Below are 17,801 nucleotides of genomic sequence, written 5' to 3' on the forward strand. Positions count from 1 at the left end.
TCAGAAGCAACTGTTTCTGCTGCTCAGCCTAGAAAGCACTACAAGGCAATTTTCAAACAGTTTACTATGAGAATAATTATTTTCAAATGCAGAAACTGCAGACGGCTAATGCAAGACTAATGGAACAATGTCCTCTGACAGAGAAGATCAAAATTATGGTGTTTGGCCTGTTTCTTAATACCCCTTATTGCAGGGTTAACCCGGGTAGCCCCTTTGTGTAAAATGAGACAGAATTGGATTCCTGGGTCGAGTGACCCAGCAATCCAACACAGGTAACATGCTGGTTTTAACACAGGAATGACCCATGAAACCCTGCAGTGTAAACGGCGCGATCCGGGTCACGATGACCTGGAGTGCACCACATGCCTGTCGATTGGCCGCCTTCAGTGGCGTACGGAGAGGACGTCACCTCCAAGCGTCCACTTCCACGTCGGATGAGTCAGGTCACTGCAGACCCGGCTCCCGTGTGAACGAAGCAGACTCTGGAATATTCTAGGTTGGCGCCAGCTAAATTCCGGGTCTTATCCGGTTTGGAACCCTGTTTCAACCTCCGGGTCAGACCCGGAATTTTGGTATAAAAGCGATATTAGACATAACACAGTGCATCACTCTCCAAGAACCCCAGATCAACCAAGAATGGTAGTGGAAAACTTTGGGGTTTTGTTGTAACTACATAAAAGCCTCACAAACAAGTCATCATGAACACCTTTATACACAAGAAAATTATGAGGACATATTCATCATCTAAAGACTAGTTGAAATTGTAACAAGACAATGATCCTGTGATAGGCAGCAAGTCTACAAATGAATGGCATAAAGATGAAAGAACCAATGCTTTTATCAGGACCGAAACTAGGATTTTTGTCACCCGGGTCAAGACAGTAATTTGGCGCCCCCCATGTTATTACCCCATTGTAATACCCTCTGCAGCAGTACCCCTATAGTAATGCCCCCTTCAGTAGTGCACCTATAGTAATGCCCCCTGAGGTAATGCCCCTGTAGTAGTGCCGGTTACAAAACCGCTGCCCCTGTCTGGTCTGCCCGGCTGCCCGTGGGGGGAGCCGGAAGCTGGAGTTCAGACGAAAACTCCAGCCTCAGGCTACCGCGGTGCTGCAGGGAAGGAGCCGGGTGCCCGCTGGTAATAAAATCTCACCAGGTGTCAGGCTTGGAGCCTCCCCGCGGCACCGGGTTGGAGGACACTGGAGGCGGGTGCAGCGGCGCACATGCACCTCCAGCCCCCCCCCCCCTAGTTGCGGAACTGCTTTTGTGTTGGACAATTCAAAGTCAAGGCCTCAATCCAGTAAACTGCTGTGGTGGGTCATTAAGAGGGGTGTGGATAAATAAATGCTCTCATATTAGTGAAATAAAGTAGGGCTGAACTCCTTGATTATGATGTAAGCTATTATATACTTATACAGAAAGCAACAACATCAAATTTACAGCTGATGAAGATGCTTCTACAATCTATAGTACTGGATGAATGAGTATACTCACTTATCACACATTTTTGTCAGCAATAAAGTAAAATCTTTTTTGTTATTTGTCACCTGAAATTAGACTGCTCAAAATTTTAGGACTTGGTGAGGACTAGATGATGTTCATTAGGTCTAGGGATTGTTAAAAAAGCAGATGTCAAAGAGTGTACCTTTTAGGTCTGTAAAAAAAAGTTTATAAATAAAAACCCTGAGCAAGCAAAAAAACAAAACAAAACAATTTTAGACTAGAACAACTTACAGTTTGTGTAGGATTTGGGTTGTTCAGAGATGGCACAGCTCTACAAAAATTAAAATAAATATGTCAATTAACGGTCTCAATATAAGTTTTACATTCATCTTAACGAAAAACAAACATATACAACAAAATACATAAAACAATAAAACAAAAAACTGACAATAGACAAAACACACCAACATATTCTTCAATCAATAGTACAAACAAACCAGATAAATTGAAAACCACATTTAAAATACAGTACTACATACAGCCAATGATTCAATTAAAAGGCAAAAACACATATATAACATCCATATACAGGTTGAGTCTCCCATATCCAAATTTCCAAAATACGGAATATTTTCAGCATGACCAAGATAGTGAAACCTTTGCTTTTTGATGGTTCAATGTACACACATTTTGTTTAATGCACAAAATTATTAAAAATAAAGTATAAAATGACCTATAGGCTTTGTGTATACTGTGTATATGAAACAAATGAATTTCATGTATGTACACAAACTTATTTGAACCACAAAATTATTGAAAATATTGTATAAAATTACCTGCAGGCTGTTTGTATAAAGGTGTATATGAATCATAAATGCATTCTGTGTTTAGATTTGGGCCCGATTTCAAGACATTTCAATATGGCATACAAATATTCCAAAATACAGAATGTTCCGATATCCAAAATATCCTTGGTCCCAAGCATTTTGGATATGGGAGACTCAACCTGTATTTAACATGACAAATGTCTGCAATCCAGCAACGGATAGCAGAACATCGATGGTGGGAGGTCGGCATTTCCCATCGCATCGCGACAACCTTTAATTAGAGCAGTAATTGATTAGTTATCTCAATGTTGTTAGTACCATATGTTTAAATCAATTCTGTAATTAGCCCATTAATGATTAGATAGGTCCAGTTCACACAGAGACCAACATTGTATCAGTAGAAGCAGTTAGCAATTCGCTTGTTAGTATTACCTATGGAACTTGTTAACTTTGTTGATGTCCCAGTGGATAATTCACACAGCATAGAAACATAACAGTTATCAGTTTGAGCTTATTTTTAAACAGTGCTGGAATCCTCACCTCCCGGCTGCTGGAGATCCTATTATGTAGCACCACAGTACTATAAATACGTAAACATGTTCTTACCTCCCAGCTACTTAATAGCAGAGCCCACAGCTTTGGGAGAACAGTCCCATGTAGCAGCAGGGTAAAAAATTGTGAATATTGTGGTTCAGAGCAGTAAATGTGTCAAAATTGTACACTTTAACAACGCAAAAACACAAGATATATTGGACCAATCTTTCCTCCTTAGACATTACCTGAACTGCCAGTGATCTACATGATGATTGCGTAATATGTACAGGAGAAAAAGATTAATTGGATACAATACTCCAACATGGTATATTGTGCAGCCATTCATAAGATTGCATAATATGTATGCTGTATATGGTGTGTTCTGGGATTTAGTGTAATTGCAATGACCATTGCATTGCTTGTTACATCGTATAATGTGCACCCAGCTTTACAGTATTCCAGAAATGGGGGTAACAACAGTTCCAAAGAAGGCTATACAGACCATTTGCTATTTGTAGAATATTTTATTTTGTACTCATTAAAAATGAACCATAAAAGGTCACTTAATGCAAGTGCGTACTAGCTGTCAAATTTAATTAGTTATTTATTGAATTCAAGTAATAAAAATTCTCCTGTGAAAATATATCAGTATGGTCACGAGTGAATATTACTACTGACATGAAATGCATGTTAAAGAATTCCAAACATTAGAGCACTACCTTATTAGGAAACAGATAGGCTGAAACTGGTCAAAACTAAAGTTTAGCCAGCCAATGTCTCATTTTTTTTTACATCACATATTTTCTTTTTCATTTTCGCTCATCCAGCTCAGACATTTCCCTCCATGTCTGAAATAACAGTCAGAATCCACAGTGGGAGTCTATGCTGAAAAACCATGTACTAGCACAGAAGATTGTTTTTATAAAATATATCTATATTATAAGGGCACAAGTCGTGCCCTTATATTAACCACTTAACTGACAAAAATGTTTTAAAAAACGGCTCCAAAATTGTCGTTTTTTTTTTTTTTTTAAGAGTGAATTAGGTCAAGAACACCTTTTTAAAACTTATCCAACACTATTTTGTAAAAAAAAAAATAATTTTTTTTTAAACACAGTGTACCATATAAATGGCAATTTTTATGGTATATAGTAGTGATGGCCATCGATAGAAACAATCGATGGCAACATCAATTGATACCACAGCTGCTGATGTTTCCTTCACATCGGTTGGGGGGCTGCCATCTATATACGTGTGTGTGTGTGTGTGTGTGTGTGTGTGTGTGTGTGTGTGTGTGTGTGTGTGTGTGTGTGTGTGTGTGTGTATATATACATATATACATATATACATACATACATACACATACATATACACACAAACTTATACAGTACACACACATATATATATATATATATATATATATATATATATAGATATAGATATCTATATATACCTATATATAGATATCTATATACACACACACACACATATATATTATATATATATATATATATATTTTTTTTTTTGAAGGCACGGTATTGTATTAGGGGTGGAGCTTGCTTCTGTTCCACCTCACTCCAGCAGGGCTGGGGAGGGAGAGAACTGGAGGACAGCAGGCTGATCCTTGCAGTGTGTGTGGGGGGGTGCCATCGGGCTGCCGCTCACAGCAGGGCAGGGGGAGGGAGAGAGCCTGACAGCGCGGAGCGCTGTGTTATTTATTTTCCCGGCGGCTGCTCTGACCTTTGCAGCCGCCGGGTGTGGGGAGTACCGCTATGCTGCCGCTTGCAGCAGGGCTGGGGGAGGGAGCCTGTCAGCGCTGAGCGCTTTTATTTATTTTTCCGGCGGCTGCTCTGTCCTTTGCACTGCTCGCGACATCATCGCCCTGCCCCCTCGGCTGGCTTATATAAGCCAGCGCGAGGAGGCAGCATGCCAGTCAGTCAGCTGGGAGGGAGCAATGAAGAGCTCCCGAAGAAGGAAGATGCCGAAAGTCCTAGTGGGCGGTGGCCATGAAAAAAAGCTGACACAGGCTGCAGCAGACTATGCAAAGACGCCGAAGCCCTGGTGGGTTTGCGCCCTCCAGTTGAAGACGCCGAAGCCCTGGCGGGTTGGTGCAGGCCAGGCAAAGACGCCGGAAGTCCTAATGGGCGTCTGGCATTAAAAAGAGCCAGCACAGGCTGCCGCCCACTAGGCGAAGACGCCGAAGCCATGGCGGGTTGGTGCTCACCAGGTGAAGACGACTATGTCCTGGGGTGGCGGCGAACACAAAAAAAGGCTTAAATGCCGCCACCCCCCAGTTGAAGCTGCAGACAAAATAAATTTTATTTAAAAACAATTGGTTTAGTCTGTTCATTTTAATATTTCTTTTACAGGTGTACTACAGGTACCAGTGATCCCTAAATGCCCCGCTTGCTGGTACTTGTGGTTTTCCCAAGTACCAGCATGTGGGGGAGGCTTGCTGGGACCTATAGTTTACCTGCAAAAGACAATATTCTTTAAAATGCTCCACATTACACAATCAACCCGCCACCCACCGCCCAGGAGTGCTGGGGATAGCCCCGGGCCATCAGCCCAGGCCTGGGGTACCCTGGAGAGGGGGACCCCTTTTTGGGGGGTCCCCAGCTCCCCAAGTCTGGGCTGACTAGTGGCCAGGGTTAATGCTTCGGCTGGGGGGCCCAGTGAAAGGGCTCCCCTGGCTGTGACATTAGCCTCTGCTAGAAAAAGGTTTGGTGCTTTCTGGACAATACAAGGGGACCCTATGCATTTTTCCCCTTGTATTTCTACAACAAGGACCGGCTCAGAGCCAAGTGCTGGTTGCGCAGAATACGGGGGACCCCTACATTGTTTGTACCCTGTATTTTGACAACTAGGACTGGTTCTGGTTAGCCCAGTGCTGGTGGTGTTAAATGCAGGGGAACCCCATGTCATTTTTCTCCTGTATTTTCACAACCAGGACCGTCATTGAAGAGCCCGGGACTGGTTGTGCTTCAGGGGGAGGGGGCCACTTTTCACAATCAACCTGGCACCCACTGCCCAGGGGTGCCGGGGATAGCCTCGGGCTGTCAGCCCAGGCCTGGGGTGCCCTGGAGAGGCCTGGGATCCCCAGGGATCCCAGGCCTGCGCTGACTAGTGGTCAGGGTTGATGCTCTGGCCAGGGGACCCGGTGGAAGGGTTCCCCTGGCTGTGGCATTATCCCCCGCTAGAAAGAGCTCGGTGCTAGTTATGAATAATACAAGGGACCCCCTATGCTTTTTGTCCCCTGTATGTCCAAAACCAGGACCGGCACGGCCGAGCCCAGTGCTTGTTATGCTAGATACAGGGGAGCCCTATGTCTTTTGTCCCCTGTATTTTGACAACCAGGACTGGCTCTAAAAAGCCTGGTACTGGTTTTGCTAAATGCAGGGGAGCCCTATGCTTTTTGTCCCCTGTATTTTCACAACCAGGACTAGCAATGAAAAGCTTGGGGCTGGTTATGCTATTGGTGTGGGGGGCCCCCATGTCCTTTTTTATTTTATACATTAACATAGATAGATCTCACTGATACATCCATGCATCTGTGTCTTACTGATTTTATTTTCTCAGATGCATGCCCAGCGCCAGTGAGCCCCTCTGTCACCTGCTGATGCCCCTGTGCACTGCCCGCACCCATGCTGCACAGCACATCTACAGCCTTCCCATGCAGCAGTCTCTCACTCTGCACCTCCCAAACCACCTCCTGTGTGCTGGCTTCTCTTCCACCTGTGCTAGTGTACAATTTTGTTGCCCTTCTTCCCTACAGGTGGCTCTGTTTGCTCCTCCAAACCCTGAGAGTTAATAAATTTAAATAAAGCTATGAAATTCCATAGACAAAAAACCTTACGGTTTCACATGTTCCATTAAGGCTTCTTACACATGATCTGAATTTTCACTGAACCTACAAAATTTCTGCCACTCAACCTTAAATATGCAATGAAATTCCAATCATTAAGGCAATAAAGATATGATATGCCATCACACCCTGTGCTTAACTACAGATTCAGTTCTCTCAGCCTTTCTGCTCAGACCTCAATTGCATAGACTGCATGTGTGTATTCCAATGAGCACACAATTGTGTGAATTAGCAGCTCCACCATTTTGTGAGTGACAGCAATCTCACTCTGTGAGAGTGCTGAATCTGTAGTTAACCGCAGGGTGTGATTACATACCATATCTGTATTGCACAAGGAACACTTCCATTAAGGCGTTCGCCTTAATGATCGTAATTTCATTGCTTTTTTAAGTTTGAGTGGCAGAAATTCAGTAGGTTTTGTGAAAATTCAGATCCTTTGAAAGAAGCCTTAATGGGACATGTGAAACCGTAAAGTTTTTGGTCTATGGAATACATACATACATTTCTGCCCCTCAAACCTGCATATTGCCTTAAAAATGAGAAGGGAACATGAGGTTATTTAGTTACTCTGGATGTAACAAAATAATAAATAAAAATACTACGGTCCTGATTCCGAGATTAACACTAATGCAATCGCAAGAGAGATCGCTCACGGATTGCAACTGCTAAAATACGATAATGCCTTCCAAAGCTTACCCGAGCATAGGTTTGATATGAAAGATCACAGTAAAAAGATAGACATCAAATGGTAGACATTCTATAGGTAGACAGGGACAAAAGATCTGACAAATACAAAAGGTCAGCACACAATAGGTCGACATTGAAATGGTCAACACATTTTATTTAAATTATTTCTAACCCTAATCCTCACCCTAACCCTCTCCCTCCTGGTGTCTAACCCCAACCATCGGGTAAGGGCCTAACCCTAACCCTCCAGTAAGTGCCTATCCCCAACTGTCCCTCCTGGTGCCTAACCATAACCATTGAGGTAAGTGCCTAACCCTAGCTATTACTCCTAGAGCCTACCCTTAACCCTCTGGTAAGTGCCTAACCTTGAAAAAAAACCCGAAACATATGTTGACGAATTCAGTGTTGACCTTTTGACCCAGTCCACCTTTTGTACAGTCTATCATCCACGTCGACTGTGTCGACCGTTTGGAGTTGTCAACCTTTTGTCCCCGTCTACCTATTGACTGTCTACCATTTGGTGTCTATCTAGGCAATGTTGACCTTCTTACTGTAGATCTATTGATTGGGTCGCACACTGCTGCCATCTCATATCCGTGCAACAACCTACAACAGCTTTAACATCGGTAACATCTATCAAGTCTGACCTGTCTCAAACGCTGTGTCCCTCCTAACATGCTGAGAGCTCTCATATTCTGAAGTAGATCACAATGGCTAATTTATTCATGTCCATGGAATGGCGTTTAAATGGCCAGACACCTGCATTTTTGTAAACCCCCTCTCACCCCCCACACCGTTACCTCTCTCAAATGCTGACCATCAGGGTCATTCAACTAGCATGTTAATCCTCTGGGCGAGCGTAAATGCAATGCAAACGCTGCTCGTGCGCAATGCGGGGTTCGCGCATGTGCAATTGCCAACAATCACTAAATATTGGCATTGGGTCGATCCCGTAATCAGGCCCTAAAGCTGCACATTCATCAACTTCTATTATACTGGAGCAAAGCTACAGTCAAATTACAGGCATATTTCATAATGCAACCTCTGCAAACTTGGGAGCAAGCAACTGAAATACACTCACTTTTCAAAATTACATTTACTAATTAATACAGAAATGCTAGTACTGAAAGCAAAGCGTTGATGTTTTTAAAAAGATAAGCACTAAAGACGAGGTTAGCTTGAATCAGTTCACTTCTTTTAAAACCAAATATATTTGGCAAAGGTTAGATTTCATAGACTTACATATTTGTTATTTTTGAACAGATATAACATTTAAACTCGTATTTGCCAATGGAAAGCCTTTTGAAAAACATTCCTGTACTAAGTGCAGAACAGTATTTGATAGACTTGCATTTAAATACTGTACTTTTGTGTCCAAATTTAGAAATTATAGTCTTTGTACAGTGAATGAAAGCTATTCATATGCCACATTCAGAAAATCCATTTAAAGTTGCACAAAGGATGACAACCACAAAACTAAATAGTTCAGATATGAATCATGTAATAATACATTAAATGTCAACCTGACTTTTCACTGTTTCTTTACCACTCCACTATAGACACCTGCAAATCCTCTGATATCTTTTGGACAATGGGCCTGATCCAGTGTGGATCGCAATTGTGATCACAGCTGTGTAATCGCACTGAAGCTGCGAAAATATGCTAATGCCTGCCACAGCTCAGCTTGCATAGAGATGCCCACTACTGCTTTCTCACATACGTAATACCTCGCAGTCCTGCGTATACATCAGTACCATCGAAGCACATTAGTCCGTCACACACAATTACAACAGGTCTGACCAGTCGCCAAAACTGCAAGTCTCGTTGCACGCAGCGAGTACTCAAGCTGCTTATGTAATCGCAGTGGTTCATTTATGCACACCCATGCATTAGTGTTCACACGGACAGACATGCCTGCGTTTCTCCAATCACTCCCCCGTCACCACCCACAAACGCTCACGGCCTGCCTGTCACTCTGCGATGGATTCCTATGTGCATGCGCAGTGCTGAACAATCTGATGCTCTGCGTACATAGTTGCAATTGTGTACGCTGCTGAATCAGGCCCTGTGTCCTCATGGGATCTCAGATGGGTGAATCAGAAGAGACTGACATTCAGATTACTGCCACTGTGTATGCATTAATCAATACAGAGGGTGCAGTAAAGCAGAGCAAGACTGCCTGAGTCACTGTCTGCCTGTTTACAGAAGCTTTTCATTGTAGCAAGCACTTGCTCCAGGTGCCATTTCTCCAAGCTACACCTCTACCTACAAGCAGGGGAGTAGCGAGAGTGGTTCCAGTGGAGCATGAGCTCCGGGCGCCAAAATAGACACAAGGCGCCATCCAGGGTTCCAGAATTCATGGGGTGCTGCACAGTATGACGGCCGCCTGTTAGTTTTATCTCAGTTTGTTTGCTCTATATCCTAAATAAGTTACGGATCTGAGATCCGTTTCTACATTTCATGCTCCCTCAAGCTGCCCAGATTGTCTCCCCTGCGGCCCCCCCTCCTCTGTGATCATCTTCTGTTACCTCCCCTTTCCTGTCAGATTACATTCACTTCTCACCTCTTTAATTCCCTCCCCTCTCTACCATGGGATCGGCTCTTTGCCCCTGTCCACTCCTTTCTTTTTGGCTTCTGTCACCACCCCTCTCCTCTCCTTTCTTATTGGCTTCTGTCACCACCCTCTCCTCTCCTTTTCTTATTGGCTTCTGTCACCACCCCTCTCCTCTCCTTTCTTATTGGCAGGTAAGAGTTTAAAAAAAAAAAGTCACTGCTTTGCTATGTAAAGTAATGAGGTGTGCCTAGGCATGACCACAAAGTGTTATTTGAAAGGTCTTTTTAAAAATACTATATTAGGAGACCTGAAATAATGGAGTTAGACAGAACATGATTAATAGTACTCACATTAATATAGGTGCAATGTATATTTGCTATGTAGGAGGATAGCTGGGAATGGAGCTTCCCATAGGTGTTCTCACTCCAGTGATAGCTGCTTGGGGCAGTAAGTGCAGTAATAAGCTGTGCACCCTGTGGAATCTCACTCTAGCACATGTATTCTGTCAATTTAAGTTAAATGATCAGAATATATAATACAACATCCTCTATTGACTAATAACAATGATTCAAAGGAGATAAAAGTCAGATCCTAGGTACAATACATAAATAAAGCAGTGCCAAGGAGCTACCCCTTACTGTCAGATAGTGTATTACCAAAGCATTCCATTCCCCCAATGGGACCTCAACACCCAGCGTGATACTGCCACTGTTTGCTATTTCTCTCTTCACTTCAGTATTCCCCTTGCAAGCTGGCCATACCCCACTGGCACAGTTGAGTACATGGGGGCGCTATGACATGCAGTTTCTCCGGGCGCCGTGGTTCCACGCTACTCCTCTGCCTACAAGACCTGATGCTTACTTTAATCAAAGAGATAGCAGGCTGCAACCTATGAGAATTTTATACATGAGAGTGAGTGCCATCTATTGCATACTGATACATCCAGATTACAATGGGGGAAATGTGCTTAATGGATATAGTTTGTTGACATTTATAATGTCAACATGCTTACCATGTCGACATGATTAGAATGTCGACCAAACTGTGTCCCGACGGGACCGGTGATGGTGACTTCCCGCTGTCATCCAGTGGTTCCGGCTGTAACATTAAACCCTAACCCTAGTTCTCCCTGTAGTGTCTAACCCCTTCCCCTCCTGCAGCATAACCCTAACCCTCCCCCTAGTGCACAACCATCCCATATCGCAGCCTAACCCAATCCTTACCCTCCCCTCCCACAGCCCAAGCCTTCCCCCAAATGCCTAATACTAACAATCCCATCCCCGACTCCTAACCCTCCAATCCCTGTAGAACGTTGACATTTCATCAATGTCTACATCATAACTGAAGACATTATGATTGTCGGCATCTTGAATGTCAACATGGTAACTGCATCCCATCTGGCTACATAGTGTAAAACTGTATACTATTTATTACATTTAAATGCAAACAACAAAATGGATGCCTACAATAAAAGAGAATAATCAGGCTTATCTAAATAATGACTGCAAGTATCCACAGTTTCAAATCCAGAAATTATCCACTAAACAAGGACTTAAACCGTCGGAGGGGACAAACGCGTTTTATCAATTGTGACTATTTGTTTTGTTTGTGTGGCTGGTTTGGGACTGGGATGGATGAAGTGGCGGCAGCCACACCACTGGATTACATTTGGATTTATTGACTTTATCATTTTATTATCATCATCAGATTGTTAATCTTCAGAGAGTATTTATATACAGGTCTCTGCACTCTGTCCTGACATTTTTCCCTACCCTACCTTGGGGGATATTCAATTACAGGCGAAAAGTCAGAGGTCGGACTTTTCGCCATCATCGCTGCTTTTTCTGGGATAAAGTATTGGGCATGTGCCCGCTTTATCCCAGTATTTTATTAAGATCCGGCGAAAACGGGACCCAGCGGAAAGGTAAGTATCAAAAAGTCCATTCAATTTTCGGGAAATCTTTCTGTCACCCCCCTAAAGATGTCCTGACATGGGGGATCACTATGGGTACCTCCAGTTTGGGCTACTGAAGGTAGTCGGGGTTTTTAATAGCCGCGGGAGGTGCATAAATGCGGCTTTAGAAGAAGGGGTGAAGAATAGCACTTAAGATTTTTTTTTTAGGGGGAAAAATAACTTGTCCCATCAAATTTGGGGTACATGAAAATGGGTGCAAGCATATTTTTAAGTCCCTAAAGTCATTTTTTAAAGTTCTTCAAAAATGCACCTGCTGCTACCACTCGCATTCTAGAAAACACCTGCCGCATACTTCAAATCAATTTTGCTAGTTTAAAACTTTGTTCCCCAATATATATATATTTTTTTGCCCCCAAAATTAAAGTACATTTTTTGGGGTGTCCTGAGGATTTTTAAAAAATGTTTTTGACACCAATTACTTTTTGGGGACATTAAAAAGGCTGCAGGCTATTTTTTTTTTATTCTGCACCCCTAAACCCCAATTCTGCACTTTAATTCGCCATGTATTACATGGTGAAAACTTATCCCCATTTTTTAACAAAGACTTTTCGCACCGGCGAAAAGTCTTTGAAATGGAATACGGGAATAATTTAAATAGGCGAAAATGACGTCATCGATAACAGCTTTTCGCAGCCTAATTGAATTATCACCGGCTCATCTTCTCACGTACGATTGGATTCCTCACAGGGGAGGCATCCCGAAAAGAAGCCCAAAGGCTTCTATTGGGTAACATCACCTTAAGATGGCATTACCCACCGGACAATGCATTCCGGTGCTTTGTACATATGGAAAATGCAGTAAATCTCCCGAAAACTGAATTTTCGGTGGTTTTACCGCATTTTCCTCTTTAGTACATCCCATCCCTTTGACTGTTCTGTCAATAGAATTTTTTTTTCTGATTATTAATGGCAAGCAAGTGCATCCCTCTGCCCCTCTTTGGCCCTTTGGAACACAGTGTATAGGTTAGTAATGCTTTTTTATTGGAGGCTACATGAATAACATATATGTAATGGGAGATGTTTGACACTGAAAGGAAAGACATACCCTTTAACCAAGTATGGTGTCAATTAGAGTATTAAATTCCTCACTGGGCCACTTGGACTTTATATGACCATTGACAACCCTAGAAAGGAAAGGGTAATTTGCCAGAGAAAGTTTATGTTCCACATTTTTCTTGGTTAAATATATTAAGTCATCTTTAAAGAAAAATTTCTTGGATCACATATACAATAACACATCACACCAAATAGGGAAGGGATTACAAAATAAAAACAAGCAATTCAGGCCGTGAATACTTTGTTCAAATAAGCAATGTATTTAATCATCACAAATTGACAATCTGTCAAGCAATCACCTAATTTATCATTTGATTGCATTAAACTAGACAGAAGGAATGTGCAAGAAGAGATTAAAGAATAATGGGTTGTATGAGCAGTGTTACGTATTAATGTATTCATAATGGAGTGTTGGATGCAATGACCGTGAGTACATCATTTTTACATGGGGATGTAAATCTCAGGTCACTGGATAAGGCATATACAAGTCTTCTCAGGGATTAAGGAAAACAGCTGACGGGCAACATATGAGTTGGCAATTGAAGTGTAAATGGGTATAAGTGGAGTTTGAGCAGAAAATGTTTTGGTGTGACTATTAAACACACTTGAATGTACTATGCAAATAGGGTATGATGGTACACTATGTAATGGTGGGTACACACTATACAGATATATCTGCAGATGACGGTCGTTTACACACACTGAACGGCCATCAGGTGTCTGCCCGCTGGTCCCTGCGGCCAGGGGGCGTGTCCCCCCCCGCCGCTGTGTGTGTGTACGGGCAGTCTGCAGACATGTCTGTCCATCGTCTATGCAGCACAGCCAATGCGATAAGTCGGTGAACGCAGACGTTCACCAACATATCGCGAGTACACACTGACCGACGGACAGCAGATACATTGGCCGATCAATTGTCTGTGTGTCTGTGTGTACCCAGCTTAAGCTGAATTGTACATTCTTTTTGGACATGGTAAGGAAATGTGGTGCTGCTGCTCTACAGTTTAGCTACCTATTAAGTAGACAAATCAATTGCAATATTATTCACATATTAAATCAAATTGCCATTCTTCCATTTAAAAATTTTTATCACAGTCACAGGCTGAGACATGGCTTGGAAACGATTGCGATACACCTATGCAATATGTGCAGATCACCGTTAATTGCTGAACTGTATAACTGATATTTGCATGTAAAGTTTCAAAAAGTTCACAAAAAACTACTCCACAGTTTGCAAATATATCTGCATACTTCCTGTCTCGCCTATTCATGTGCACACATATCAACATTCATCTTGTGTTTCTTCCTGCCAGCGCTAAGATCATCAAAGCATTAACATACAGAGAGGACAACTATCCAAAGTCTATGTGGAAGCATGCTGCAAAGCTAGGATTCCACTAAGCCTCCGATATGTGTAAAGCCACACTTGAGTTATTCTGGGAAGGGAAGATAAGTGGAAGCCAAATTCACATTGTTCTCCTACATCAATCACCAACTGATAGCTTAAAATAAACCTTCAAAAACTACGCTGCCAATTGCCAGCTAACAAGTCCTTTATATTCCATATAATTTTTGACCTTTGCAATCAGTCAATATAGAGTTTACCCACTTCACACAAACTGAAATATTGCTGGTTGCTACTGGTAAAGGAAGACCACAATGCACACAGATGTAATACAACATATATAAATAGCTTCTGACATTTCAAATATATCCATATTTCATCTTTCATTGGTACTACTGGGAATAATCTATGCATGTCATGACCCAATTAATTAATCTGGTACTGAATTATTTGCTTAACTTGAACTGTATTGCCAAAATATGTCAGTTCTCTCATTGTGACACCAGAGATACCTTTTGTATACAGCAGCAGTTTTAAGGTGTGAACACACTAGATATTTTACATGATTCGCCCAATTTCGATGCATCGGAACAACAAATCGTGTAAAATATGTCCAAATCGTGAGTGTCCACTCACGATCATGATGCAGATGCTCGTATCCGTGGGTCGTATATCGCATCTTCATATCTTGTCTACTGCAGGCAAGATTTGCCAATTTCATACACTATTTTGTGCAGATTGATCTTTAGTCAGACTGGACACTTTTTAGCACCATATCGTATCCTGGAGAGCCTGAGAGCTGTCGGGGAGAGTTCAAGGGAAATCGCTCTCAATATCGTATTGTGAGCACATCGTCTAGTGTGTAGGTACCTTGAGACAGACCCCCTGGAGAGTAGGCACCTATTTATCAAGCAGTGAAAAGTGTGGAGAAGTGGACCAGTGGAGAAGTTGCCCACAGCAACCAATCAGCTTTGAAGTAGCATTTATCAATTACAGTCTATAAAATAATAGGTAGGAGCTAATTGGTTGCTATGGGCAACTTCTCCACTGGTCCACTTCTCCACACTCTTTTCACTGCTTGATAAATAGACCCACAGGAGTGCTAAGAGGCAGCCAAGTATCAGGCTAAGGGCCGTATTCAATTAGCCGCGAAAAGTCAGAAAGGTTTCGCCTGCCGTACTTTTCGCCTACATCGCGTGTTTCGGCCGCAGAAACTTAAATCGGGCGCACCCCCACTATTTGCCGTATTCAATTCCAAAGGACGCAAAAACGCGTCCCGGCGAAACTCAATTAGGCGAAAAGTGCTGTCAAAAATGGAGAAATCAGCCTGACCTGACACCCCCCAAAAGATACACTAACATTGGGGATCAATATAGATATCCCCGAAAAGCCCTGCTGCAGCTATTTGGGGTACTTAAGTGCTGTCAATTGCCTCTAATTAGCGTTTAGTGGTGAAGAATGGCATTAAGCAGGATTTTTTTTTAAAAAAAATAAGTAGTCCTGTCAAATTTGGGGTACTTGAAAATGGGTGCTAGCATGGTTTAAAATTGCAAAAGTGACGTTTTAAAAAAACTTAAAAAAAAGCACCTTCGGCAAGCACCTGCAGTCAAAAAAAAAAAACCTCCCCCATACATGCAGACACCCCAAAAGACTATTTTGATAGTTTATAAGTTTGTACCCCTACTTTGCACTTTTTCGCCCCCATTTTCAAAGTCAATTTTTGGGGTGTTCCTCTTTTTTTTACGGTTATGCTTTGGGGGGCTGTCCCAAGGGTGCCGAGTGGTTTCCCGACATTTGCATCCCAAAACCGCAATTCTGCACTTTTTTTTGCCACCTATTCATAGGCTAATCTTTTTCTCTTATTACATTGCGTTTTTGCGTACGCAGAAAGTCTTTGCAACTGAATACATATTTTCCGAATGGGGAAAAGTCGCAACCGGCGATAGTTATTCGCGGATCTCGGCTAATTGAATGCGGCCCTAAGAAGAGACTAGACAATGCTACCAAAGAACACTTACCTGCATTAAGGTGAATAATGCATCATCCAACCTATGCCACCCCAGTAAACACCACATGGGAGAGCCATGATGTAAAGTGTTCAATCACTAGCCTGACATTACGTTTGTTGAGATGGGAGGGGCTAAATGATTGTACTCATTTCCATTAGAAGATGTATTTTATAGCCTTCCTTGTACAAATAGAAAATCAAATATGTTATATGTAAAACTATGAATGCACTTCTGTGTAGAACATACACTTGCTATTACAGTTTTGTGTCTCCAAATTACTCTAACATCCTCTCTCTGCCTTTTCCAATGGATTTACTCCTCTACCCATGAGGAAGGCCAACACATTGATTTAGTATTCCATGGGTCTTCAACCTCTGGCCCTCCAGCTGCTGTGGAACTACAGATCCCAGAATGCCCTGCCACAGTTTTAGTATGCTGTTATATCAAAGCGGTGGCAGGGCATGCTGGTTTGTGTAGTTTCACAGCAGCTGAAGGGCCAAAGGTTGAAAACCCCTGCTGTTTCTGATCTCTTCCACTCTACTTTCCATCTCTCTGATCACTACTTCATCACCTGCAATCTTAACTCCACTACTTCAAACCACCCCAAGTGTCAATTGCTCTCCATTACCATAACCACCCACACCCACATAGCAGCTGGCTATAATGAGAGAGCAGGAAAAAGTAGAAGGAAGAAAGTACCTGCCAATATTGTCTCCCTTCTGTATGATCGTCCGTGGTGCAGGGGTCCAGAGTGCACACTGTGGAGCCCACCAGCAGGCTGTCTGACACGTGTTTCGCCGGGGCTCATTATAGCCAGCTGCCTGGATTCCCTGCGCTGCTGTACGGCAACAGGGATACTGGTGAGACTGGGCTGTAACCGCAGAAGCAGCTTTCTAATTTCTGGTGCCAGTTCCTGGGACTCTCATTCCCTGTCCTCTAATATCTAAGACAGGCAACAGCAGATCCTGGGCATATAAGCACACCACTCTATACCTGTATCTATATCAGGAAAATATTTAGTACCATATGTACTCTCCCAGATCGGAATAGAGGGACGCCTCTAATAACCTCCATATTATATATATATAGGTGGTATCCGTGGTGTTCAGCATTTTAATATTGTGGTATCATTATACCTTTTGCATGTTGTATGTATTTGTTTATTATTTCACCTTTAGTTTTGTATTTGTATGTCAATTGTGATACATGTTTTTTATATTTATATGTTATTTGTATATCTAAATATACAGGTGGATCCACTCAACCTTAGAATATCCTACCCTAGATAACAGTACATTACACCTTTATTAACTAATATCACATTAGAAGGCTGTGGTGGGCTCATCCTATGTATTATTTTTTCACTGGTTCCGGTGGATTACTGAGGGACTACTTTCACTAGACATACCATATGTATGTTTCCTGTGATCATTGAAATATTGCATCTTAATATGTGTACTAGTTAGGGTGGTACTTTGATGAATTATCTATTCCAATTGTGCATATATTT

At 42.3% G+C, this 17,801-nt stretch overlaps 1 protein-coding gene across 3 annotated transcripts in view; it reads right to left on the minus strand.

Moving 5' to 3' along the window:
* Nucleotides 1–17,801, minus strand: part of PDLIM5 (PDZ and LIM domain 5) — a 221,390-nt gene that overhangs the window by 109,066 nt on the left and 94,523 nt on the right. For all 3 annotated transcript variants that reach the window (XM_088464425.1, XM_088464427.1, XM_088464426.1), the window contains exon 4: nucleotides 1,735–1,774. In XM_088464425.1, coding sequence (XP_088320551.1) covers nucleotides 1,735–1,774 — 40 coding nt within the window. The remainder of the gene's footprint in view (nucleotides 1–1,734; nucleotides 1,775–17,801) is intronic.

Source organism: Taudactylus pleione, unplaced genomic scaffold, assembly GCF_031769625.1.
Source record: "Taudactylus pleione unplaced genomic scaffold, aTauple2 ptg000055l, whole genome shotgun sequence".
In the NCBI taxonomy this organism is placed as follows: Eukaryota; Metazoa; Chordata; class Amphibia; order Anura; family Myobatrachidae; genus Taudactylus; species Taudactylus pleione.